This window comes from Rhinolophus ferrumequinum, chromosome 2, assembly GCF_004115265.2.
Source record: "Rhinolophus ferrumequinum isolate MPI-CBG mRhiFer1 chromosome 2, mRhiFer1_v1.p, whole genome shotgun sequence".
Taxonomy (NCBI): Eukaryota; Metazoa; Chordata; class Mammalia; order Chiroptera; family Rhinolophidae; genus Rhinolophus; species Rhinolophus ferrumequinum.
In genome coordinates, this window is record NC_046285.1 from 40,116,777 (window position 1) to 40,143,570 (window position 26,794).

A 26,794-nucleotide genomic window follows, 5' to 3' on the forward strand; every position below is an offset into this window, starting at 1 on the left:
TGGTGGATAATCAATGAAACTCAAAACACCCAAATCAATTAAATCAGAGTCTCTAGGCGGGAGGTTTGAGCATTACTATATATTTTTCTTAAAGTTTCCTAGGTGATTCTAATGTGGAACCAGAGTTGAGGATCACTAAGCAATTTTTAAATATGGGGCTTACATTTAGTTGTTTTAATAATTAAATTGATTTATTATATTAAACAATATGAGAATACATGATTATACATTTGAAGAAGGTGGCAGCACATTACTTGAACAACGTGCAGTTTGAACTTGAGAGAAGCCTTGTCTTTACTGATTGGTCTCTGTGTCTTTGACCTGTCACTGTCACCTGGTGGCAGCGTACTTAAATTCCAGGGACAGTTTTCTGTGAGGTTAATTAGATCCTTTGGAGAATTGAATTCTGTGAAACTGAAGTCATAGATCCCAACTCTGTGCAAGTGTGAATGAATAATGTGCACGCTGGTGGAACTACAAATCTATTCCCTCACATTGTTTTCTCTTTCCACCTCATATAGTGTGACTTGATCTCAACAACCAGACATTCAGAGCATTTCAAAATGCACACAGTTACCAGGGCTTTTATGAGAGTAAGATAAGCCTGAGAAGGGAGGGTAACTGAGATATGAGCTTTTTCCTCCCTGACTCTGGATTGTCCCACACCAGCCTTGCTGGTGACCCAGAAATCCAGAGGATGGTGGAAAGGGCAAGAGCAGAGAATTGTGAAATCTGGACTCTCGGTGCTGAAAGAAACACTGAAGAATTAACTCAAAATTCCTAATGTTGCAGTTTCTGTTGCATGTTTTTGAGTGGCAGACTAGAAGGTATATGAGACATGTTCCAGGGTATATTTTTCTAGACTCATAAGTTTTAAGAATGGAAGTACTTTTGGGAATCTAATGCACTCATCTCATCTTTACAGATGAACAAGCTGATGCCAGAGAGGTTAAGTGACTTGTCCAAACTCACACAGCTAGGAAAGGGCAAAATCAAGACTAGATTCTATTTCTAACTCCCAACACTGAGCTCTTCCCAGTATAACATGCTAATGTCTACTTTCTGTTTAAAACTGTCCTCACAATTTTTATGTTGCCCTAAATATGTTTTTCAAGTCCATGAAACATATATTTAGTTAAATCCAGCTTTAAAAATAAAATTCTGCCTTCAAGCATTACTCCCTGCCATCTAACTATCCTCAGCCTACCTCCACGCACACACACACGCTTAGCTTTGCCACCACTCATTTTCCCAAAGTCCATTGGCTTGGTGTTCAATGTTGCAGAGTGTGAAGTCGCAGACAGAGAAGGGCAGAAAGTTGTAGGAGCAGGCAGGCACCGATCGTGGGGTGGGAGGAGCTTAGAAAGGGTGTTAAGAAATGTGGGCAGTTGTCTACACAGTGAGAGTTGTGTGAAGAATGGTTTTGAAGGGGACAAGACTAAATGCAGAGAAATTAGAACATTGATGCCGTGGTCAAGATAAATTATAAAGAGATGAACGGAAGAATGTGGAGGTGCAATTGACAAAATTTGATTGGCTTTGAGGAGTAAGGGGGATGAGAGAGTCAAGGGTGACCTTCGAACTTGTAGATGGCAGGACCACTCAGAGAAAATGCGAATTTTGAGGAGGGAAGGAAGAGATAATAAGTTCATTTTGGAGCATGTTAACCTTGACGTACAGATGTCCGGCGGAGTGTTGGATATGCACCAGCATGATGCTCAGGAAAGAGTCGAAGTTACAAATCGAGTAGAAGTGCTTCAGGAAGGCTGGTCCATGTGGTGCCTGAGGCGGAGTTACAGGAGCAAGGACTGGACAAACAGGCAGAACCCAACCCTTGGCGTTGAGATCTTGTCTGCAGCACTGCGTTTAGAATTCACCTTTAGCTTATGGGAGCCACTAAAGGAGTTTCCACAAAAGACTAATATACAGATCTGATTTTTAGAGATGACTTTAGTTGCAATGTGGGAGATAAACTGGAGAGAGGGGAGGATAGGGGCAAATAGGCCAATGAAAAGTTATTTGAATAGAGAAGAATATAAAATGATTAGAGCCTGAACATGTTACGACAGCAACAAAGTTGTAAGGGAGAAAGTCAAGTAATATATATGGGGATAATTCACAAATTCAACAAATACATGTGGCCGAATAAAAAATACAGTCCTACACGAGTATTTGCAGGCTTCAACCCTCCTCTAGGCTTTTATGTAGGGCTCTTGAGTCTTTGTTTTGAGAGATTTGAGTGATATAGCTCAGCTACCATGCTCTGAGAAGTAGTTGATTTTTTGAGGAAATGGATGAGTGAAGAGACTTTTAGACCGTTTTGCTCTGCAATTACCCTTTGGTATTTTGGGGTAGACGACAGTTAGTAATGTTTGACATTACTAGTCAATTTTTTTTCTTATTGAATACTATATTGGGCAACGGCGGTGCTTCAGGTGGGAGTAGGTTCTTCCAGCTCACTTTATCACGAGTACAATCAGTAAGACGTGGTGATCAATCAAATGTGAGAAGTGATCAAAAGGGAGGAGGAGTCCAAGACGAGGTTTATTGACAAAGAGATACAGTGGATCGGGATCCGCAAAATGCTAGCACATTCCATTTTGATGGTGTAGAGTTTGAGGTGCTTCAGAGACAGTCAAGGGCAGACGCCCAGCAAGTGATTAGTCTTCTGTGATGGGAGCTCAGGTGATAGCCCCGGGCTGGACATGAAGACTTGCAATCACTGGCATTTTTGTGGCAACTGAACATATACGTGATTTTTATGGCAATTAAATATAAATATATATATATTTATAATGGAACATATATGTGACTAAGGAAAATGAGATCCAGAACAGGACTGGGGGTAACATTCTCATTCAAGGGATGGTCTGAGAAACAGGAACTATCAAAGGAAATTGAGTAGGCATAGTCAGATGTGTGGGAGAAAACCTGGGAAAACAGGTGTCACAGAGCCCAAAGGAGCAAAGAGTTTCAAGACAGAGGGAGTGGTTGTCAGTGTCAAACGTCACAGAGAAGTAAACTCACTGAACTTAGCAATTAGGACTTTTACAGGGCTGGTAGGAAAAGAAACCTGGTAGCAGCGGGGAGAGGAAAGAATGAATGAGAGATGAGAGCGGAATACTCTTTTAAAAAGCTGGTTTGTGAAGGAAAGGGAGGATATAGAATCAAAGGAAGAAAATACCAGGAAAAGGGAGGAATTTTGTTGAGGCCTTTTTTTGTTATTTATTTTTAACATGGTTGAGACTAGAGTATATTCATAAACCAGGGAGTAAAAAGGCAGATAAAATTTATAGGAGAGTTGGATTTTGTAGAAGCAAAGCCCCAGAGAAGGGAAGAAAGGATGGATTTAGTGCACGCATGCAAAATTTACACTTAGAACAGAGTGATGAGGTGGACGGTTACAGAGGCCGACAGTGTTGGTGGAAGGGTTGGGGTAAGTGAAGGGAGTTCGTGACAGATGGCAGTAAGTAGATAACAGGAAATGATATTCTGAAGTCCATAGTCCAATTGAATAACAGGGTATAAGTTCCTTTAACAACAAAGTGGGGGTTTTGAATGCCCACTGCGCTCCCTACCAGGGGCTTGCTATCATAAAATGAATAATCCGTGAATCTCACAGTCCTCGCTGGTACTCATTTCAGAAACTACTTAGCTTTTTGTCCCTGGCTCTTTTTGCACTTACCCTTTCTTCCTATGCCCCTTCCCTTTTTCTTCTGCGTTATCACTCTCCTATTTATATTTCTGCCCTCTCTCTACTTTCCCCATGAGCCTCTCTTTTCCTCTTCTCCTGTCTTCCTTACCTGCACACTCATCCTCTTTGATTCCATCTGTTCCTTTTCTCTACCCCCTCTTCCATAAACTGGCCAAAACAAGGGAACCAAGCCAGTTTTTATCTTTTGTTCTATCTATTGAGTAAATATTTGTTTCCTCTGTTTAAAACAAATAAGATGAAATTTTTGTACTTCTTTCTCTAAAACTGAAGGTGTACCTGAGTCTCAATGGGCTTTGTCCTGTTGGTTAATGACCCTTTTCATCTATAACAGAAATGATGCTTATTTTACCCACACTGTTGACTCCATGAGAAAAGAAAGGATTTAAGTGTGATAGTCTCAAATAAAATATTATGTGTTTAAAGTTTGTAAGTGTTGTATTCGTACGGAAAACAGAATAAGGAAAAAAGACCTCAGAAAATTCATGTTAATGGGCATACATTCAGTGTTAAAGCTGGAATTCAGTGTTAAAGCTGGAATTCAAATGATAGGAGGTGGGGAATTAAAAAAAAAAAAAAAGAACCTAAAAACTTCTGGCCAAAGAAAACTGACTGCTTCTGGAAATCTTATGTTGTCTGTTGCTAGCCAAGAAAATCAGTGTCCTTTCTGTTCCCCTGAGCTGACAACAAACAGAAATGAATGCCCCGTGTTGTCCTGGTAACAGCAGACGACACTCCCCACACTAAAAAGGTACCAGCCGGACACACACAGCACCATGGGTCATCACTCTGGCTGTGGAATCTCAAGAGCAGACACACAGCTGGGTTTGTCACTGACCTTGGCTTCTTTAGGTGACTTCAGGCCACAGGTTTTCTACTTTGCTTCAGCAGAACCAATCCTTGACACTGATGATGATTTCTGTTGAGAGAGGATATATAAAAATTGCATCCATTGGTGAAGTCTGAACCCAGTCTGCCAACAGCCTACATTGTTGGTCGTCACCTTTAGAAATAGTTTTCAAATTTTATGACTTCTAAACAATACCTTCAATTATAAACTTCTTGCTTAAATGTTTTGACGTGCCCTTTCTAAAGGAATCTCTTAATAATTTTTTTAACTGTTTGATTTTTATAAAAGAAAAATTAGAAGTGGAGAGAAAGACTCCTTAGAGAGTACCAATCTGTGAATCTGGAGAGGGACCCCAAAACACGTTCAAGTTCTGATTCCCAGAAATGCAGGCCACACTGGAGAGGTGGGGGCAGGCTAGTTCCCAGGTGCAGTGGGCTTGTATAAGTGATCTTCACAACCAAAGATGAGACAAAACCCAGAACAGAGCAAAAGCCCAAAAGCAGCCTTTACAAAACTAGAGAGAGGATCAAACCTGTCTGTGTTTTCCAGCTTCTTGGACTGTTTTCCATATGTTTGTTCGCTACAGACAGCATTCTATGCTACAAAATGTATGCTTCCCTCACGCTCCTCACACTCACCTTTCTCAGTGCTGGATCATTGCTGTCTTTCACAGAAGAATGAAAGTAGCTAATAAAATAATTCATACTAAATTGCTAACTGGAGAGAAAATAACTCCATTATATTCTTTTGGTGGTACTTGCATTTTTTTTTATTGGGGAATATTGGGGAACAGCATGTTTTTCCAGGACCCATCAGCTCCAAGTCAAGTCATTGTTTTCACTCTAGTTGTGGGCGCAGCTCACTGGCCCGTGTGGGAATCGAACCAGCAGCCTTGGTGTTATGAGCACTGTGCTATAACCAACTGAGCCAGCCAGCTGCCCCGGTACTTGCATTTTAAAGGAGGGCCTTAGAAGGCAATACCTAACCCATAGAGGACAAAATCTCAGAGAGGAATTTCGCCTTGTGACAGGCAATTGGGGAGATGCTTGGAGCAGGAAGAGCATACTCCTACTCCTAGAGACCCTTCCATGGTGATTATCTTCTCACCACATTTTTAAAAACATGATCTTTTGCCATGGATACATCAAAATTATTTTGACATATTACCTTCGTTATTCAAAAGGACATCAAACCTTCTCTTCCTCAGGCTTTTTTTTTTTTTTTTTTGCATCTAGTTTAAGATGGTGCTCTTCTAAATAAATAATTTTTCCTTGCTAACATGCTTTTCTATCTCTTTTCCCCTTTCCCCTCTCCCACTTACATTCCTCAGGACAAATGTTGCCTTTCGCTTCACTGCCAGCCCCTCTCAACCTCAGGTAAGTGAAGGCTTTCAAGGTTATGATGCTATCTCTTGGTGTTACTCAAAGAAACCATGGTAACAGGTAGAGTCAGCATGTGGTGTTGCCCTTGTTTTTTCACAATTGAAGACATTCAAATGTTATTCATGTTACTCAGATTTTAGATACAACATTTAATCTTATCACCAGAATTGGTGTGAAATGGGAGGCATGACATTTTTTGCAGATGTTCTTTGGCTCAACTTTCATTCAGAAAATTGTTCACCTACTATGTACCAAGCAGTGTTAGACTGCTACTAGGTGCTGGGGATAGCAGGATGAAGAAGAAAGAGACACAACTTCTGCCCTCATGGACCTTATAATTGGGATGGGGGTGAGGGGACAGAGAGTGGAAGGCCAACTCTAAACAGATACACAAATAAATAATTGACTTGGAGACACAATAAAAACATAAGATGTTAATTTCCACAGTATTGTGAATGGAAAAAATTCATTTCTCCTGTCATAAAAAGAAAACAGGAATGCTGACAAAAATTACTAGAAAGATTAGATATTTGTGTTGTGATTATTAAGCCATGATCATAAACAGAATAAATACATGAAAACGTATTAATTACTCAGGCTGCTTTTCTATTGACACTTCTAGCTACCTTCCTTTTTTTCTTTCATGGCTTTTGAAAGAATGAAGTTTATGCAATAGTTTAAAACAGATTTATTTAATGTCCTGATATTTATTGTAAATCTTCTGCAGGCTGTAATACAGCTTTGGTCATAAATGGCTACTTAATTGTTGCTTTGGAAACACTAAAACTGGGATTAACATATTATACAGACATTATTGTAAATGTATTCCAATCATCTGTGTGATGATAAATATCTAACAACTGGTTTTCAGAGAGAAAGCCATGATTTGTAGTGTTTGCCCATTTCTGTGGTGTAAATACCTTCACCATGGCAGATATCAAACTGCCATCATGATGTCATTGAACACAGATTTGGGGAGAGATACATACAATCAGCTCCCCAACCCTGTATGAGTCCACTCCCACACATCTTTTAAGATTCAATTTCTCAGCGGCGAAAGACTCCTCAGTGCATATATACTGCCACCCAGTGATAGGAGAGGACTACAGACTCACGGTCCATTTTCCTCAACATTTATTAGCTAGTTAATTCAGGAAATATTCAAAAGTATTTATTACTAGGTGCAATAGGAAATATTAGAAGGGGGGGAACTTGCACCCCAACTACAGAATGAGTACAGCCTAATAGTCCTGTACAGAGCTATAGTAAATATGATATACTAAATGTTGTAATGAACTTTCAATTTGTAGATTGAAAATCAGTGATGATTATATATTTTGGCTTCCTTTTATTTTAAAAAGGTATATAAATATTAAAGCCTAAGTAGTTTGCATATAAACCCCAAAGTAGAGTAAAATATACTCAGAAAAAAACTAATAGGGGTGGCCGGATGGCTCAGTTGGTTAGAGCGTGAGCTCTGAACAATGAGGTTGCCGCTTCGATTCTCACATGGGCCAGTGAGCTGCGCCCTCCACAACTAGATTGAAGACAATGAGCTGCTGCTCAGTTTCCAGAGGTTAGAGTGCAAGCTCTCAACAACAAGGTTGCCGGTTCAAATCCCACATGGGATGGTGGGCTGCACCCCCTGCAACTAAAGATTGAAAATAGCAACTGGACTTGGAGCTGAGCTGTGCCCTCCACAACTAGATTGAAGGACAACTACTTGGAGCTGATAGGCCCTGGAGAAACACACTGTCCCCCAATATTTCCCAATAAAAATTTTAAAAAATATACTAATAAAACAAAATAGAAATTCTTCAATATCTATGAAAGTCTTACTTTATCATTAACTCTTCCCATTTTGGCCTGAATTTTATATCCTCTTCAACTGTTGAGAAGATTTTCTATTCCTACAAACTCACCCAAACTATTGCACATTCTCATACAACCTTTATCATTACTGTCTGCCTCTATTATGTAGATAGAAGCAGGGTCTAGAAACTGGGTAGGTAATCGGGACCCATGATGGTATTTTTGGCCTAAATTCCAGCCATTGCTTTGAGTACTTGTTATTTGCTTATTTCTGATAAAAGTAGATTATTGAGGCAAGGGTCAAAAACATTTATTTGGGGTTTATGATAATTTAGAGACAAAGAAGGTTAATAATATTTTGGCATATAAATAGGCTTCAGTAGATATCTACTGCTTGCACAAAACCAACCCTTATATAAGTATACATATGGTGCTCACTGTTGCTAACAGTAATCATAGTAATGCTCTTTAGTTACAAAGGTTGGTTCCCTTAAGAACCAAGAACACCTCTTGGGAATTCCAGAGGATTCACCTTTGGAAGAGCCCTGTATAATATGAATTTGAATCCAGCTCCAAAATGAAAGCTCAAAATGAGGTGGCTTCTCGGGAGTGTTGCCACCTGTTAAAGGTGTGAACAGACTTCCAAACAGCTGCATTAATGACACTCCTTAATCCTGAGATTCCCCCCCTCCTCCCGTCAGAAGGCTTTAGTCAGAAGGATTATTGAAAAACATTGTATTTTTATTGCTCTAGTTCTCAAAATAAGGCTAGTCAAGAGGATGTTGGAATGCAAAGTTAAGTTTTAGCATGTTTTGCTTCACCTTTAAAGTAATAGATTTTTTAGAGTACTAAAATATGTTTTGATTCAAAATCTTAATCATTAATTTTATGCCCAGTTTCTCAACTGGTTACCATATTTGAAATTATTGGGCAGAAGTCCCCTTTCTTTTTATTAGCAACATGTTCGAAACTTAGAGTTAATAATTTTTCTCAATGGATTTATAATCTAAGTAGGTAAATAGTATAACCTCTTTCTATTGTAAATATTTCCTTATCCAGATGATATTTGAGAAATACTTCTAAAGATATCTAAGCCTGCCCAAAATTGTGAACATATTCCAGAGGGCTAGATGTAAGCCTTGGTCTTTGAATCTAAATGTCATCTCACTATATTCCAGCCAGGAAATAAATTCTTTAGCAAAAAGTCTAGGGGAAGGGGGCGTCTAGTGCCGACTCTTGCCTATGGGAAGGTGGTTAAGATCTTGAAGAACAGGCTTATCTGCTTTTCAAGATGGAGCTTCATATTTCAAAATGACCACACAGAAGTAAATCTTGGCTCCTAGTACATCCTACATACCCTTCATTCAAAGGTTGGAGGGATCTTTTTAAGTAGAAACTGAAATGAAGTGTAGCAAAATTTAGTTGAAAAATACCACAGAAAATGAAATGGCAACGTTGTAGGAAATGGCTGCTTCACCTTGTTCACTGCTGTATTCCTAATGTCTGGCCCGGAGCCCTGCAGAAAGCAGTTGCTCAATATGTCTGAGGTGAATAGCTGAGTAAATTAATGGAGGTTTATTGAGATTCATATCTCAACTTTGTGCCTAATATTAGAGGAAACAATCCTATTCATATGAAAATAGTTTGTATTCATGTTTGTAAACATTGCTTGATATTAACAAATCATGTCTTTCTTTTTCTTACTCTCAGTATTTTCTATACAAATTTCCTGAAGATGTGGACTCAGTTATTATTAAAGTTGTGTCTGAAATGGCTTATCCGTGTTCTGTTGTCTCAGTGCAGAATATCATGGTGAGTCTTCATAACTTGTCAACTTTCCAATACAGAGCATTATATTATCCCAGGATAAATGAAAGAGAAGAGTGGAGGACATGTCTATGTATCTCTTGCAAAACTGCTAAATAAAAAGACCAGTATTTGTGCACACAAGTTGGCAGTCCATGTTTGGAGACATTGATTTGGGGAGCTAGAGAATAATTGACTCCTCACCAAAATAAACAATGGAAGGAAGGGTAGCAGGGAGGGAGGGATGATCATGACAAAGTACAAGGAAGACGAAGTTGTGGACGACAGGGAAAAAAAAATAGAAGCCTACCATTTGTTCTGAGTATCTAAAATGACAAAAACGGTATGATTTCACTCATGTGGGGAATATAAAACAAAAAAGTAACAAATTAACTAACAAAACAAAATAAAGCAAAAACAAACTCATAGATACAGACAACAGAATGGTGGTTACCAACCGGGAAAGGGGATGAGGGAGGGGGGTTGGGGTCAAGGGGGTCAAACATTTGCAGTAATGGAAGGAAACTAGACTTTAGGTTGTGGGCATGGAACAGAGTGTTCAGATATCAAATTATAATGTTGTATACCTGAAATTTATACAATGTTATTAACCAACGTTACCTCAATAAATTTGATTTAAAAATTTTATTGTAACCTTACGCCCTTTCTGTCTCATAAGGTATTCATTTAAAAAAATGGAAAGGTATTATAAACTTTAAGACAACTTTTCAATTCTCTTTGATATAAAGTGACCTTGACTTTCGAGGACAAGTCACCATGTTTTAGGAGACTGTTTCATGACTATTCTGGGGGGAAACTTTTTATGGTCTATGGCTTAGTAAAGAACCCCCTGCTCTGTATGTGTGGTATGCACAGCATGACATGATATGACATTAGTGATGCTTTCCTTTTTATCCCTCGTGTCCATTTCAGTGCCCAGTGTATGATCTAGACCACAATGTGGAATTTAATGGTGTCTATCAGTCCATGACCAAGAAAGCTGCCATCACATTACAGGTGAGACATCACTTCTGTGGTCACTACTGTCAATGACAGCACGCAGTTTATATTCATTTACCTACTGGGGCAGCATCCAAAAGGGATTGCCATTCACTGTGTGCCTTTCTGACTGATTTGAAAACAAAGATTGCTATGCCTGAAATCAAAGCCTGGGCACCGGTGGACAACGTTACTCTGCCCCCTGCCCCATTCCGCCTGGGGAAGTCTTGGGAATCCATGATGCAATGTGTCATAGTCGTATATCTGACAGTTTGCATAGAGAGTTAAAGGCAGAATATTTCAATCTTCTCAATGGGAAATGCCAATTTAGGGTAAAGTTTGTCTGCTCCATTTAAAGCCATTGAACATAGTCTAATAATAATCTGTACCACGGTAATACGGAGCAAAAGAGAATTTCAACTCTGGACAGAATGAACTGGTTCAAAGGAACAAGAACCGCATTTGTGTCGTTTGCCCTTTTGGTATTTGTAATTCAATTATTATTTTCATGGTAATTTTACAGCAAATATATATACCCATGCCAGTATGTTTTCTAAGAGATTCTGTCCCTTACTTTCGGGTGATGCTTACTTGAGGTAGCTATAGTACTTAATAACAGACCACTTGATCTGTTCTCTAGGGTAAGGTGATACTGTTTGTTGAATAACAGCAAAGAATGAAGAGAAGTTCATTATAATTTAGGTATCAGACCTTAAAACTTCTATCAGTTAAGCTTTAATTTTCTAATGTCTCAGATTTGATACTCCAAATATCTGCTCTTGTTTTTAGTGTTTATTTCTTCCTTAGCATCCCAGCATTATATCTTCCCAAATAAAAAAGGACAGAAAAATAACCATAGTAGAGAACTCAGATTTTTACATCATCCAGGACACTAAATCAATGAAGTACAAAGCATATCAATGCTCTCTACTTTGAATGTGTTTGGCAATAAATTGTTATTTCTCCTTTGGGCCCATGATTCAGTTTTGTGCCATTTTCTCAGTGGGTTAAACATGATACCAGAAATTTGGGGATGATAAAAGAAGACAGAGGTGTAGAAATAGAATAGACCTTAAAGATCATCTTGTCAATGCTTCATTCATGGATAAGGAAACTGGGACACAAAGAAGCACACTTAAAGGAAATAAAAGCCAGGACTATAACTCAGGTCTCTCGACTTGTCTTTATCTCCCTAACCTAAATTATTTATTCAACTGCAGACAGTATGATTTTTTAGGAAAGTCATTGACCATTGGGTTTTAAAGTAATGAAAACTTAATATAGTGAGTTTAAAACTGCTTTAAAAAATAAAGTTTATTAATTTTAAAAACAATATACAAGTACTAATTATTAAACATAGGCTGTTGACATATTATTTATATGGCGCCTATAGTTTTAAGTTATAGTTGTAAGTACTCAAGTGGGCACAAGATAGATTGAAATTAGAATAGTGCATCTATTTATTTTAATTTCTTGGATGTAGCAATTATTTTATTGTGGATAATCTGGAGTAGATCATGGGTACATGAAAGTCCTTTCTAAGAAGTTAGGAGGCAGAGGTGAACTTTACTTTTCTTCTTTTTCCTCATTCTTTCTACCCCCATCCCACTGCCATGGACTTTCTCTCTTCTGTCTTTCTTATCATAAGAACACAAGAACGTATCATAAGATTGTTATGTCTTACACAGAAGAAGGATTTCCCCGACGAGCAGTTCTTTGTGGTGTTCGTGATAAAGCCTGAAGATTATGCTTGTGGAGGATCTTTCTTCATCCAGGGTAAGAGATAGTGAGGAATACTTGGCTACTTAGAAAAATCTGATGAATGGGAATGGAAGAGAAACCCAAAAGCTCACTTTGGCCCCTTATGACCATTTTTAGTTGCCACTAAGTGAGGGTCATCTGCAGTGACGTGGCAAAGCAGTCTGAGAGGTACTTGAGAAAAAAGGAAAGGGAAGAAAATGATAGAGCTAAAGATATGAATGATGCCACAAAATGTCACTTATTGCATCTTTTCAGAATCTTGTGCTCCCCCTCAGACCGTATGAGGTTGGCTCTCAACAAATATTTACTGCTATGAAGGAATGATTTTATACAGCAGACCAAGGTCCATCTTCTAAGATCATTTTGGTAGCCAGAGGTAATGGAGTCACTTATATTTATCAATACTCATCATTTCCGCAAGGATGAGCAAGGAAAATTAAAGTTCTCAATTCTGGTTGCCAAAATTGTACCTTGCAAGATAGTAAGAAAGCAAAGTAGGACAACTTATCCCAATGACAGGGATTGTGTGAGCTCTGAGGCATAGTACAAATGGTTATGGATAACTACCCAGTTACCCAGTAACTACGTTGGGAATGGTAGAGGCTTTTGATTGAAAACACAGACCCCCAACTGCTGATGAGCCATATGTGATCAACACAGAGCGTGTTTACTGTTGGGTATTTAGTAAAACTTCTACTCATGTATTCTTTAATCTCTTACTTGCAAAGCTCTAGAATTTTGCCAATGTCCAATGTTCTCTGGTAAACTACAAGCTGTTTAATGACTATGTAAGAAAAAAAGAAATTCTCACTGGCTAGAAAATGCAAACCAAAAAATGAGGTAGCTTCCTATTTTTGCAGTTATTTTCTTTAGATGTCTGTGGCATATTGGGCCTCGTGGGTATCAAGGGAAGGGTCAAGCCTTTTTTGGTCAAGAAAGGAGGCTGCAGTCTCATTTGCATTACTTAGTGCTACCAAAATGCACCCAAGCAAAGGCCAAATTGACAGTTTAACCAAAAGTAATTGCGGTTTAAAAGGTTAAAAATAATTGCAAAAACTGCAATTACTTTTGCACCAACCTCATAGATGGTTTGAAGAGTTGGGGTTAGATTTTCCTCAGTTCTTGCTAAAAAAAAATTCAGCAACCAGAGTTAACTTTGGACAGTTTGTGATCAACTATTCAGATGAGAGGCCAAGAGCATAGGATCTGATCCATTTTGTCTTGTTCTTTACCAGGAAAGGGAAACCAGACCTGGAATCTACAACGAACAAAGAACCTTAAAGTGACCATTGTTCCTTCCATTAAAGGTCAGTGCTGGCTCTAGGATTCAGTGGAGAGATTCCTTTGTCAGGAAGTCGATCATATAATTCAATGCTAGTGTCATACTTTCAAAGAAACATCATAAGGAAACTAATATTTACCTTAGAGATAGAATAGAGAATAACAGCATTTTGTTAAATCCCTTCCAGAAAGAAAGGGAACTCAATTAGAAAGCTGAATACTGGAAATCTCTTCCAGTTTCCACTGGGAAGTCATCACTGTGAAAGGCAGACTTTTGTGGATAACGTCTGGGTGACCTCCTGTAGCCTTGCTGCTTCAAATAGAGACATCCGAGGGCTTAAGAATGGCTACGACAGAGATGGGTCTTTCTTCTGAGGACATCCTGACTAAAGCTGTTTCTCTTCCCTCAGAATCCATTTTTGTGAAATCCATTCTTCTCAGCGTCTCCATCTTTTTCTCCTTCTATTTGGGATGCCTGCTTGTTGTGCTTGTTCATTATATCAGGTAGGTCAAGAGTTTCAAGAAACATTAACCCCCTTTGCCTGTGTCTGCTTAGTAATTAGAGAACTAGGCTTTAGAGTCATATTGACTGGATTCAAATCTACCTCAGCCACTAACTGGCCATGGGCAAGTTACTTAACCTCTCTGTGTTGCAGCTTCTCCATCTGTAAAATGAGATAATAATTTACTTTATAGAATAGTCTAACTGCAGTGTCTATGTCAATGTTCTGCATACAGTTAAGTGCTGGTAGAGTGTTGGTTATTTTTGCAGGAGTAATTTTAGCAAGAGTTAGTTATTCATAGCAGAAATAATATGCTTTGCTATTACATTGCCAAGTGCTTTCTTACTGCTGTAACATCAATTTTCCAGTAAAATGTCCCTTGAGAGAAAAAAAAAAAAGGAGATAATCGTGCTGTAATTTGACGAGGAAATTTCCCTTCCCAAGAGTTTGGAGCCCCCATAAAAACAAGCTCCAGTTTTTCATTGCCTCTCAGCAGGCCTGAACCTTGAGAATTCTGTATTGGTTGTGGTCTCTGTGAAACAACTACAAAAGAATGGCAGGAGGTTTACGATAAACAGATGTCCTTTCTCTGTGTGAACGTGCAAAAAGAAAACAAAGCCAGCATCGAGTTTTCAGACTGCTGGGCTAGATCCCATCATGGCTACTACAGTGATACAACTGTCTCAGTGATACAGGCCTACCTCTGATTCAAAACATAACCCCTTTTTTTGACCTTTAGGAAGCTTCTCAGTTAAGAAACTGACTTTGAAAACCCTGGGATTATATCTGGTCATATCTGAGACAATCTGAGCACCAAAACAGTTGAGGAGAAAAATGAATTACAAGTAATTGAGAAAAATAGAAATTCATGAGCCATATTAATAAAGAAAAAATGGGAGGGAGGGAGGACTGACCTAAATCCCTGCAGATATACACCCCATGGATTCAACAAAGTTACTAAAGCAGGTACACATTAGGCAGGGGAGCCATCAGCAAATACTGACTATAGAAAGGCGGACTTTTGTCTACAGCAGAACTCCAAAAGCTGATGCAAATGAGGAGAGAATGCTGGAATTGGAAAATCACCATTTTGCATAGATCAGGTTAAGAATCATCAATGGGTACTAAAAGTAGGAGGAAAATCTGATGAGGATCAAGATATTTACATGGTGTTAAAGTGTATCCTCACAAATGGCTCAGTAGCTGTAAAGGAAAAATAGTAACCATACAATGAAGAAATCAAACAATTGACGGGGTGATCAAAATTAATATGACCAAAGAAAAGATAGACATGTGTGCCTCCAGATGTGACATTCTGAGAAGGACACGATATCATTTATATAATAATCTAGCTAGGAATGCATATTCTGGATATAATCATAAGGAAAAATTAGGCAAGCTCAAGATGATGATCATTTTATTAAAATGTATCATAAACGACAAAGAAAGGCTGTGGAAAAGGCTGTGGACGGAAACTAAAGAAATATGACAACTAAACACAATACCTGATCTCAGACTGCATCTCTTACTAGAAAAAAAAATATGCTATAAAGGACATTATTGAGTCAATTGACAAAATTGTAATACAGAGAATAAATTTGAGAAGAGTATCATATCAATATTCAACTTGCGGAATTTGACAACTTACATGGTTATGTAAGAAAAAGTCTTTATTCTTTGGAAATATTTAGGCATAGAAGTTCATGACATGCAATTTACTTTCAAATGGTTCAGAAAAAAAAATATATATATATACACACATACATATATATGGAGAGAGAGAAAGAGAGAGGATGATAAAGTAAATGGGGTGATGTTAACGATAAGTGTATACGGGTGTTCTATATTCTATTCTTATTCTTACAACTTCTCTTTAAATTTGAAGTTATTTTCAAATAAAAAGTTAAAAACAAAAACCTCAGTACATAGGCAAATATTATACCTGGAAAGCATAATTATCAGCTCAGTTAATTCATCACATCATAATCACTAACGTTTAACAAGTACCTGCTCTGTGCCAGGCCCTATGCTGAACCCTCAGAGCAGATTATCTCGTCTATTGCCCCACAACAATGGATACTGTTATTATCACCATTTGACAATTAAGGAAATTGAGGCATAGAGAGGTTAAGTAATTTGACCAAGAATTCACAGCCAATAAATTAAGGAGCTGGGAGTTGAACCCAGGAAGCCTGGCCCCAGTCCTGATCAAGAAGACCAGACCAAAAGCCTGGCACCCCAGGCTGGACTTGATTGAAAAAGGGTCCAAAAAGCTCCCAATTTTGACTTGGATGAGCCCCAGTGTCATGGAAAAAGAAGTTTATCTATTCTGCCTCTCTTAGAAAGACTGTCTCTACTCTTGTAGAGTCTAAAAAATCCTGATGTTTTAGATTTTAGAAAATAGGATTTCACCTCTTTGGTTAGCTAGCACACATAATCGATAAACAAACAGACAAAAATATTAGTTAATAGCTGGATATCAATCTCTCTAAAGTTATTATTTAGCCTACTGAGGCGAGCACAGTTTTTCAAAGTTGTGGTAGAAGTCTCTGTTGAAACCTCTAGCTGCCAGATTATTTTGCTACAGTCAGTGGCACAAGCAGAGATTCTTTCCAAATATAGACAAACTGAAAATAGAAATCTGGAGACATAAGAACTATTTGGCGTTCTAAGTAGGGGAATAGACTGAGGGAAAATGCTAACGGAACTTTTCCTTCATTGAACTAAGCAGAAATAAAGTTTTCTACAAAACCAAATGAATCCAGTCCTGGAGCATGATGCTAGTTGCTCAGTATCCCTTGTACTTTATTATTAATATCTGTGGGGTTTTCAGCACATGCTATTAGATCAGGATGAAAACTGATAAACATGGCCCCTGCCTCAGGGAGCTAAGACTCCAAAGTGTCTTTATGCTATATTGGCTTGAACACATGATTGAACATCAATCCCCTCCCATACCCCAGACCCAATCTATTCAACAAGTATTTATGGAGCCCTCACAATGAATGTGCAGGCCCTGGACCAAATACTGCATATGTATTCTCGTATTCATTCCTTTCAAACACCCTGCCAGACTTTGCATTCAAACTGCATGATCCTGGATGTTCGTCCTTCCCTCGATTCTTGTATTAGTCATCTATTGCCATAATAATGCTGCATAAAAATCAACCACAAAAATTTCAATGGCATACAGCAATAATTATTAACTCACAAATCTATGGATCTGGATGGTTCAGCTAATCTGGACTGGGCTCAGAGATGTCAGCTGGTTGTGGGCATAGAATTCAACCAGCGGGCAGGTCTTCTAGGAGCTAGCTCTTCCAGACTACCCTTGCTCACTTGGTCTCTCTTCCTCCAGAAGGCTAGCACTGGTTTAGTGAATCTCCAAGAGAGAGAACAGAAGAGTGCAAGGCTTCCTTAAGATTTAGGTTCAGAAATGGCATGGTATCACGGCCCCCTCATTCTATTGGTCAAAACAAGTCATCAGACCGATCCAGATTCAAAAGTTGAAGATACAGACTCTACCTTTTGATTGAGGGAAGTAGACACAAGATGAGGTGTAGCCATTTTGCAATCAGTCTAGCATAGTTTTCATTTACCGTTTTTTAACCTTTGCTCCCTGGCAACTGCCTGCCTCACCCTAGAACTGATGCTAGGTGGTAAACACACAATGCAATATATAAAGATAATGTGTTATAGAATTAACCACTTGAAACCTATATAATTTTACTAACCAATGTCACCCCAATAAATTTAATAAAAATTTTATTTTTAATGTATCAGCTCCAAAACCTAGGGCAAATGTGGGTTAATGTGGGCTAAAAGCCTATTAATAAAAACACACAATCCGAATACATCATCTTTTACGAGTCCATCTAATTGCTAGCCAGCTAATATCACTAAAATCATTTTAAGAGGGGACTTCATTAGAGCTTCCTTTGCCAGCTAGACCAGTCAGGCCAAATTGTAACTGCTCACCATAATGATATGCCTTCTTCACTCAACAATTCAGACCTGCTGAAACCTTCATTTTTAGCCACATAAGACTCATTTTGGAATTCTGACATGTAGAACTGTAAGATAATAAATTTGTATTGTCTAAACCACTAAGTTTCTGATAATTTGTTATGGCAGCAATAAAATGCATGGCATTACTCCCCAAATTGATCTACAAATTCAACACAATCCCTTTCAAAGTCCCAGCTGACTTTCTTATAGAAATTGACAAACTGATCCTAAAATTTACGTGTAAATGCAAGGGATCCAGAAAAGGTAAAACAATCATGAAAAAAGAACAAAGATGGAGGTCTTACATTTCCTGATATCAAAACTTAATACAAAGCTATAGTAATCAAAACTCTGCCACTGACCTAAGGAAAGACATATAGATCAATGAAATAGAATTGAGAGTTCAGAAATAAACCCTTACATTTCTGGTCGATTGAGTTTTCATAAGGGTACTAAGACAATTCAAAGGAGAAATGATATTCTTTTCAACAAATAGTATTGGGACAACTGGGCATCCACATGAAAAGGAATGAAGTTGTACCACTACCTCAAATCACGTTAAAAAATGAACTCAAAATAGACCAAAGATCTAAATATAAGAACTGAATATATAAAGGAAAACATAAGTGTAAATCCTGTGACCTTGGGTTAGGCAATAGTTTCTTAGATATGACACCAAATGCACAATTAACGAAAGAAAAACAAATAAATAAATTGGACTTCATCAAAATTAAAACTTTGTGCCTTTAAAAGATATTATCAAGGGAGTGAAAATATAACACACAAAATTGGAGAAAATGTTTTGAAATCATATATCTGGTAAGATCTAATTATCCACAGTGTGTACAGAATTCTTAAAAACCAATGATAAAAAGAAAAACGACCCCATGTAAAAATGGGCAAGGGGTTTGAATAGACATTTCTCCAAAGAAGTTATACAAATGGCCAATAAGCACATGAAAAGATGTTCAACATCATAAGCCATCAGGACAATGCAAATTAAAACTACAATGAGATAGCACTTCATATCCATCAGGATAACTATAATTAAAAAATTTTAACAGAAATGAGAAGAGTTGGTAAGATATTGGAAAACTTGGAACTTCCACATTACTAGTGAGGATGTAAAATAGTTCCTGCTATGAAGCTACTGTGAAGCAGTGAAGTATAATAAGTTTGGAGAAAAAGTTAAACATAGAGTTACCTCATACCCAGCACTTCTATTCCTAGTATATACCCAAAGGAATTTAATCATGTATCCACAGAAAAACTTGTACACAAATGTTCATAGTAGTGTTATTCATAGTAGCCAAAAAGTGCAAACAACCAAAATGCCCATCAATTGTAAATAAATAAATATGGTAAATCCATACAATGGAATATTATTCAGCTATAAAATGACTGAAGTATTAATTCATGTACCATATAGATGAGCCTTGAAAACATTATGATAAGTGCAAAAAAGCCAGTCAAAAAAGACCACTTCTAATATAATTCCATTTATATGAAATGTCCAGGCAAATTTATAGAGACAGAAAATAGATTAGTGGTTGCCAGGGCCTACGAGGAGCAGGGAACGGGGAATGACTGCTAGTAGTTTTGAGATTTCTTTGGAGGATGAAAACGTTCTGACATTAGATAATAGTGATGGTTGCAGAACTTTGTGAACATACTAAAACTCATTGAATTGTGCATGTTAAAGGGTATGTGAATTTCATAATATGTGAATTATCTGAAAACAAATGAATCTGAAAATAATATATTTATGTATGTATGTATATGCCTCGGAATACAACTGCTGAATCCTATGGTAACTCTGTTTTACTGTTTGAGGAACTGCCAGACTGTTTTCCATGTGGCTCCACCATTTTACAACCCCACCGGCAAAGTATCAGAATCAATTTCTCCACATCCAAAGGCCTATTTTTAAGAGATCCTAATAGACAAATCTGCAACAAAGTCTATAGAGGACAAATATAAAAAGCTGAGAGTCCGCTGTCTAAGGAGCATGTGTATGTGCTTTTTTTGCAGGTTTCAGAGAAAGTCCATCAGTGGAAGCTTTGGTTCCAATGATGGTAAGAAAAAAATCCCTGGTTTCAAATCAAAATTATGTCATGTAAATGGTAACATCCCATTTGGTTCTTCTTTAGTCTCTCTGCCTTTTGTAATTTCCAAACCCTCCCTTGATCCCTATCTCACAGAGTGGTCTAAACTGTGGTCTTTCTATAGAAAGCAGAGCTCAGTGAGAATCAGTTTTTACAGCTGAAAATGACTGACATATGGAGCTCACATTGGAAACCTTTGCCTGGAGTGTCCCTTGTAATTATCCACAGCCCATTTATCAGCCTTTCATCTTCTATAAAAGTTTAATATTTTCTAAGATATAAATTGTTCATACCTCTCTTATCCCAAAGGTGATTCATGAACAATATTAAAAATGTATTATGTTAACACTAATACAGAGTTTACTTTTCCCAAATTAAGATGGAAGCTTTTTGTTCAAGTATCTAGAAAACTGAAATATTTGAGACTAGCAAGTATAATAGAGTATAGTATAATAACTTTGGGAAATCCAGAGTAATTGATTATCCAACCACTGTAATATGCCCTTTTCTCCACTCTGAAAATTTGAACAAAGGAATTCTTGCCCAATCTTTTTATCAAAACTTTTTTTTAAAAATTAAATGTCTTTATTTTTAATTAAGATACAATTGATATATCACATTGTATAAGTTTCAGGTGTATAACGTAATGATTCTATATTTGTATATTTTGTAAAATGACCACCACAATAAGTCTAGTTACCATCCATTACCACACATAATTACACGTTTTTTTTCTTGTGATGAGAACTTTTAAGACCTACTCTCTTAACAACTTTCAAATGTACAGTACAGTATCATTAACTATAGTCACCATGTATATATTAAGTACTTATGACTTACCAATTTTCTAACTGGACTTAACTCTCAGGACTTACTAATTTTATAACTGGAAGTTGGTACCTTTTGTAAACGTCCTCATTTTTGAAATGTCCTCATTTTTGAAGTCAGCATGAGTTATACAGTGCTTATAAGCCATTTGGCCTAGAGTGATCATTTGGAAAAGGAATGATGAAGTGAGACTTGATTGCTAAGTCACAAGCAGCAGATGTTTAGTTTTATGGTTTTTATACTTAAATGATCCCATGGAATCTTAGAAAGACACAAATTGACCCCCTCCCCCACCTAGCAGGAAGATTTCTCCCTGCTGCTTCTCCTGCCTTCCTTTGACTTTTTGTCTTTCTTAATATCAGTATGTCTATATTTCCAGCCACCCAGGCAATTTGTTTTAATAACATTCAGCCACCAATATAAAAGACTGTAAACGAGCACCTGCTCTACTCTCTTTAAAGTGCTAAGTACTACTTTCCCTTTGGTTCATGAAATGTTTAAATAAATTTGTCTGCTCTCTAGATCTCGTCTTTTTCCCTCCAGTGTTCCCCAAGCCTCGCTCTTATTTTAGGCCTACTTAAACTTAGAAAGCTTGATTGGTTGGATCCCATTGGGTGCTCTGTTATTTTGTTGTATGAGGAAGTCATTCTGTTATTTTAATGATAATCACAGGAACATCATGTTCAGAAGTCTGTCCTGAACAGTGAAGCGTAGGTGGACAGAGCTGGGACTTGAGCCAGAGAATTGTCCGAGATGAAGAAGGCTCTGAAAATTAGCTAAGAGCTAGAGGCACCCTTCAGATGGCAAGAAGAAATGAATGAGTGACCAAAAGAAAAGAATAAAAATGCATCAACTAGGATTCGTGTGGCTGCAAGTAGCAAGAAAATAAATCTCAAACATGCCTAAATCATAGGGAAACTCCTCCCCTGGAAGCTGAGCAGAGGGTGGGTTTCAGGATTGACTGAGTCAGGTGGCGCTGTCCTTTTCCCTGACATTCCTTTGGCTCCGCTTTTGCACCCAGAGCTGGTGGTGAGATGGACCAGATTTACACCATCACCTGACAATGGCCAGAGGGAAGGACTTTTTCAGAAGCACCCAGCAACTTATTCTCATTTTATTGACCCAGAGTGGGTAGTATACTTATTGTTAAACCAGTCCCTGCAAAAGAATATATTTACCTCCATATCCATCAAGTCTACTTATAGAATTAGGGTGAGGTCATCTTTCTCTAAGACCAGGGTTTCTCAAAGCCCACATTAACTGACATAATCCAGAGAATTCTGTGTTGGTGGGGGCTATCCTGTACATTGTTTAACTGAATCCTTGACCTCTACCGACTAGAATCCAGGAGTACACTTCTTCCTTATGACAACTAAGATGTCTACAGACATTGTCAAATGTCATCCTGGGGACAAAACAGTCCCCCCACCTCCCTACCCTCAGTTGACTTAAACACAGAGGTTGCCAGGCACTGGTGAGGATACATAAACAAAATCCCAGCTAAACTAAGAAGTAGGGGATAAGAATGTTTACAAAGGGCTTTGAAATAGGGAGGAAATAAGGAACCTTTGTAATACAGAGAGGCTACAGGGAAATATGACACGACCTCAGGTGTCATATGACCACTAGTGCGACAAGACTTAGGTGATTTAAAACAAGAGCAGAAAAGATAGGCTCTGCCCAAGAGAAAAACGAGTTAGTGACTCAAAAATATCAAACAGCACTGAGAAGCTAGCCTGGAGCAAGAAATAGAAGGGAGTGAGAGACCTTATCTGAAAGCTAATGTGAGACATTCAGGGGAGTAAACTTTGGAGAGGAGAGTATTCAGAAATGTCTTTCTCTCCCAGGGGCCAGCATCAGTGTGACTGTAGGGCTACAAGAAGTCCAGTAGCGCTCAGACCTACAGGAAATTGGTTGGCAGCTGGTGTCCAGGAAATACTAGGAACAGTGTCTGAAAGGGCAACGGGATCTCACCAGACTTGGCACGATGTCTGCCCAAATCAATGTGCAGTTAGACATCTGAGGAACTCAGCCTAATGCTTTCCATTTTGGTATAACTGAGGTGGAGGAAATGGAGCCAGATCCTTGTACGTTGCCAAATTGGTGGCAGCTCTGTTTTAGTTAGGTAATGACAGGAAGGCTGCAGGGGGAAAATCTGTCGGTTCCTCTGCATTTGTTTGTCTTTGATTTGTGGGCAGTTCTTCAAGTTGTATTTGAAAAAATGTCAACATTGGCTCCAACTATGCAAAAAAGAGAAAACATTTCTTCTATATTTCATGGGAGAAAGAAGGAGATCAGACCCTGGAACCCAGGTGAAGAGGAAATGGCATTGGTAAAGAGCTCCTTCAGTCCTTGAAGGGACTTTTTTCTGTGCCATGAATGGATGGACACTGTAGTCTCCATTCATCACTTAGGACTTAAGACAGCACCTTAGTAGTAATATGAGGAGTACTAGGAAATGTCCTGTGTTCTAAAATAATTTCCTCCACGGGCTCTGTCAGTGGAGAAACCCCAAATGTCATGTTATTGTTAAAGAGCCTGTACCGAAATTCAGTTACCAACTGGGAGAAGAAACAAAAGACGCATGCCTCATAGGCCTCTGGAATCACAGGAACCTGGGGTGCAGCATAAGAGAAGGTTCCTTTTTTGTGTGAAAGAGCTCGACAAGCCTGACAAGTTGGTAGATTTAAGAACCAAACGGCCAATCAAATCTATCCCTAGACAGAGCCTCTTAGCAAAGAGCAGGCTCCAGAAGGAATAAGGCAAGCAGTGTGTTGCATTTGGAGAAGTCAAGGAGCACCGGCCGTAGTCAGGCTCGGAGGCAATGGGTCTCAAGCTCTAGTCCTGACTCGCTCCTTTTTCCAAATTGCCTTGACTTTTCTTGCCCAGTTTTTTCTGCTAGAGGAATTTTATATACCTCTGCAAAGATTAGTGGTTTTCTTCATTTTTCTCCTCAACTTTTGAAACAAAAAATGGAACTAGTTGGGGTAGGTAGCCAACTGGCATAAAAATGAAATTTCCCGTGAGCTAGTGCACATCATTTCTGAGTCCCTCTGCAGCTTCCCATCTCCTGAGTCCAGACACAAAAAGGAGCAGGACAGTTATAAATATGAAGTCCCTGAAAGACCAAAAGTGTTCAAAATGAAATGAAGTTTCTCTTCTCACATAGAGCATCTAACATAAAAAGCAAGTATACAAGTATATCCTATTCTATGATAATAAAGAAGACAGATGGCAAGGGCCTCAAGCTCAGAGAAAAAATATACTGGAACAAGTTTCCTCAATTAGATAAGCTCATTCACAACCTTATATGTTTGCTTATTTTTAGCCAGAACATCTTGGTCTGTGCTATAAACTAATATTTTTGTGTCTGATTCTGCTTTTCAAATACCATCCACTTAAGCATAAATATGACTTGCCTTCTGGGACCACTGATCATACTTGAAGTTTGGGAGAAAATGCTTTAGTTTTTGCATTCTAAGAAGTTTTAGACATAAAAAAAATTAACAGAATACTATTATCCCATGTTGGCTAATCTCATATTTAAATTTTGCCTATACAATTCCACACAGATTTAAAACATTTTTATGTGCTGGCAATTGTACTGCATATGAAAATCTTGATGCTTTTATCCATCACAGAACCACTGGTGTTGCAGTTGCCTCAGAATGAATAGGGCTAGCAACTATATTAAAACCTGATCATGCTCAGTTATGAGCCAGAGTAGAGTGCAGAAATCAGTGAGACATCCAAACCTGAACAGATCTATACAGCTGGCTTTTTCTTTTTAATGAAGCTGTTGCCTAACAAACAGTTATTGTTTTTGTTTTCTCGCTTGCTTTGATTTTAGTTTTGTGTGTGTGTGTGTGTTTCTCTTTTGATTTCACACACAGACACACACACACACATACACACACACACACACACAAATACAATGGGTCTCACAAACTGTGTCAACCTCCTGCCACAACTGAACTCAAGCATTTTCCCATCTGCACACGTCTACTTCCCATATCACAAGGCTTCCCAGTAACACCAAAATGCCAAAAATTCTGGGTTTTATGATTTTAGTGTCATTTTTCACTTACTATTCACACATTTAATATTTTTTAATGAAATCTTAAATAAGGGATAGAGGTTAATGGGTAAAAATAGGGAGCAAAAGAAAAGAAATGTGAACGACACGGAGGGAAATGAGACTGAGACTGCATCACCTAGGGATGAGACCAATATAGTGGTTTTTTTGAGACCCCCACCATGAACTAGACAGGAAGAAGACATGAGCATGACCCAAGCAGGAACCACTGGCAAGCACCGGAGCCAACCTAAAAAGCAAACGTTGTGTTTGATACTTCTTTAAAATATGAGTTTTTGATAGTGGAGACGCAAATGAGCCTCAGACTCCTTGTCTCTTTTGAAAGTAACATCCCTACTGCTAGTTATTCATATTTTGAAGGGGAAAATCTTTGTTTTTTTTTTGTTTGTTTGGTTGGTTGGTTTTTGTTTGGGTGTTTTTTTTTTCAATTAAGAAGATAAGTTTTAACTGAGCCCAGTACAATGAACCACTACTCATCCATTATCAGAGTGATTCTGGGCAAATCACGTAATTTCTCAGGGCCTTCCTTTTGTCATCCTTAAAATGGTGATAACAATACTACCTATCACAGGCTCCGGTCAAGACAGCAAAGTAGGTAACTGCTATGCTTACTTTCTCTCACAACCGCATCAAAAATACAACTAAACTACAAAACAATCATCATTGAGAATTGCCTGAAATCTAGCTGAACCAAAGCCCTACAACTAAGGACATACAGAAAAAGCCACCCTGAGACTGGTAGGAGGTGCAGAGATGTGGAACCAGCTGGTCCCACCCTCATGTGACCATTAAAAATCGAGAGGAATATCTCCACTGCAGAGAGGTCCCCCCGAAGGAGCAAGGGGTCCCAGCACCATACCAGGCTTCCCAGCCCAGGGTTCCAGTGCCAGGGAAAGAAGTCCACATAACTTCAGGCTGTGAAAACTAACAGAGATTGGGTTTTCACAGCCAGAAGTTAGAAGGAGAAGAGAGAGAGCAAGGGATTGGAAACCTGTTTGAAGAAATAATGACAGAAAACTTCCCTAACCTGGCAAAGGAAATAGATATACAAGCCCAGGAAGCACAGAGAGTCCTAAACAAGATGAACCCAAAGAGGTCCACACCAAGACACATCAAAATTAAGATGCCAAAGGTTAAAGACAAAGAGAGAATCTTAAAAGCAGCAAGAGAAAAGTACTTAATTACCCACAAGGGAACTCCCATAAGACTGTCAGCTGATTTCTCAACAGAAACTTTGCAGGACAGAAGGGATTGGCACAAAATATTCAATGTGATGAAAACCAAGGACCTACAATCAAGATTACACTACCCAGCAAAGCTATCATTTAGAATCAAGGGACAGATAAAGATCTTCACAGACCAGACAAAACTAAAGGAGTTTATCAACACCAAACAAGTATTACAAGGAAACTTAGAGAAACTTCTTTAGGACTAAATAAATAAATAATATGAATAATAAAATGGCAACAACTACATACCTATCAAGAATTACTTTAAATGTAAATGGATTAAATGCTCCACTCCAAAGCTAAGGGGGCTGAATGCATAAGAGAATAAGACCCTTACATATGCTGCCTATAAGAGACTCACTTCAGATTGAAAGACACACGCAGACTGAAAGTAAAAGAATGGAAAAAGATATTTCATAAAA

At 38.3% G+C, this 26,794-nt stretch overlaps 1 protein-coding gene across 3 annotated transcripts in view; it reads left to right on the plus strand.

Annotated features, from left to right (window-relative positions):
* SIDT1 (SID1 transmembrane family member 1) overlaps positions 1 to 26,794 on the plus strand; it is an 86,222-nt gene that overhangs the window by 29,443 nt on the left and 29,985 nt on the right. For 2 of the 3 annotated variants that reach the window (XM_033087509.1, XM_033087518.1), the window contains exons 4-10: positions 5,893 to 5,938; positions 9,467 to 9,568; positions 10,496 to 10,579; positions 12,250 to 12,337; positions 13,558 to 13,629; positions 14,014 to 14,107; positions 20,146 to 20,189. In XM_033087509.1, the coding sequence (XP_032943400.1) occupies positions 5,893 to 5,938; positions 9,467 to 9,568; positions 10,496 to 10,579; positions 12,250 to 12,337; positions 13,558 to 13,629; positions 14,014 to 14,107; positions 20,146 to 20,189 (530 nt within the window). Of the gene's footprint in view, positions 1 to 5,892; positions 5,939 to 9,466; positions 9,569 to 10,495; positions 10,580 to 12,176; positions 12,338 to 13,557; positions 13,630 to 14,013; positions 14,108 to 20,145; positions 20,190 to 26,794 lie in introns of those variants that run through there. The other variant, XM_033087525.1, reaches the window with a different exon arrangement.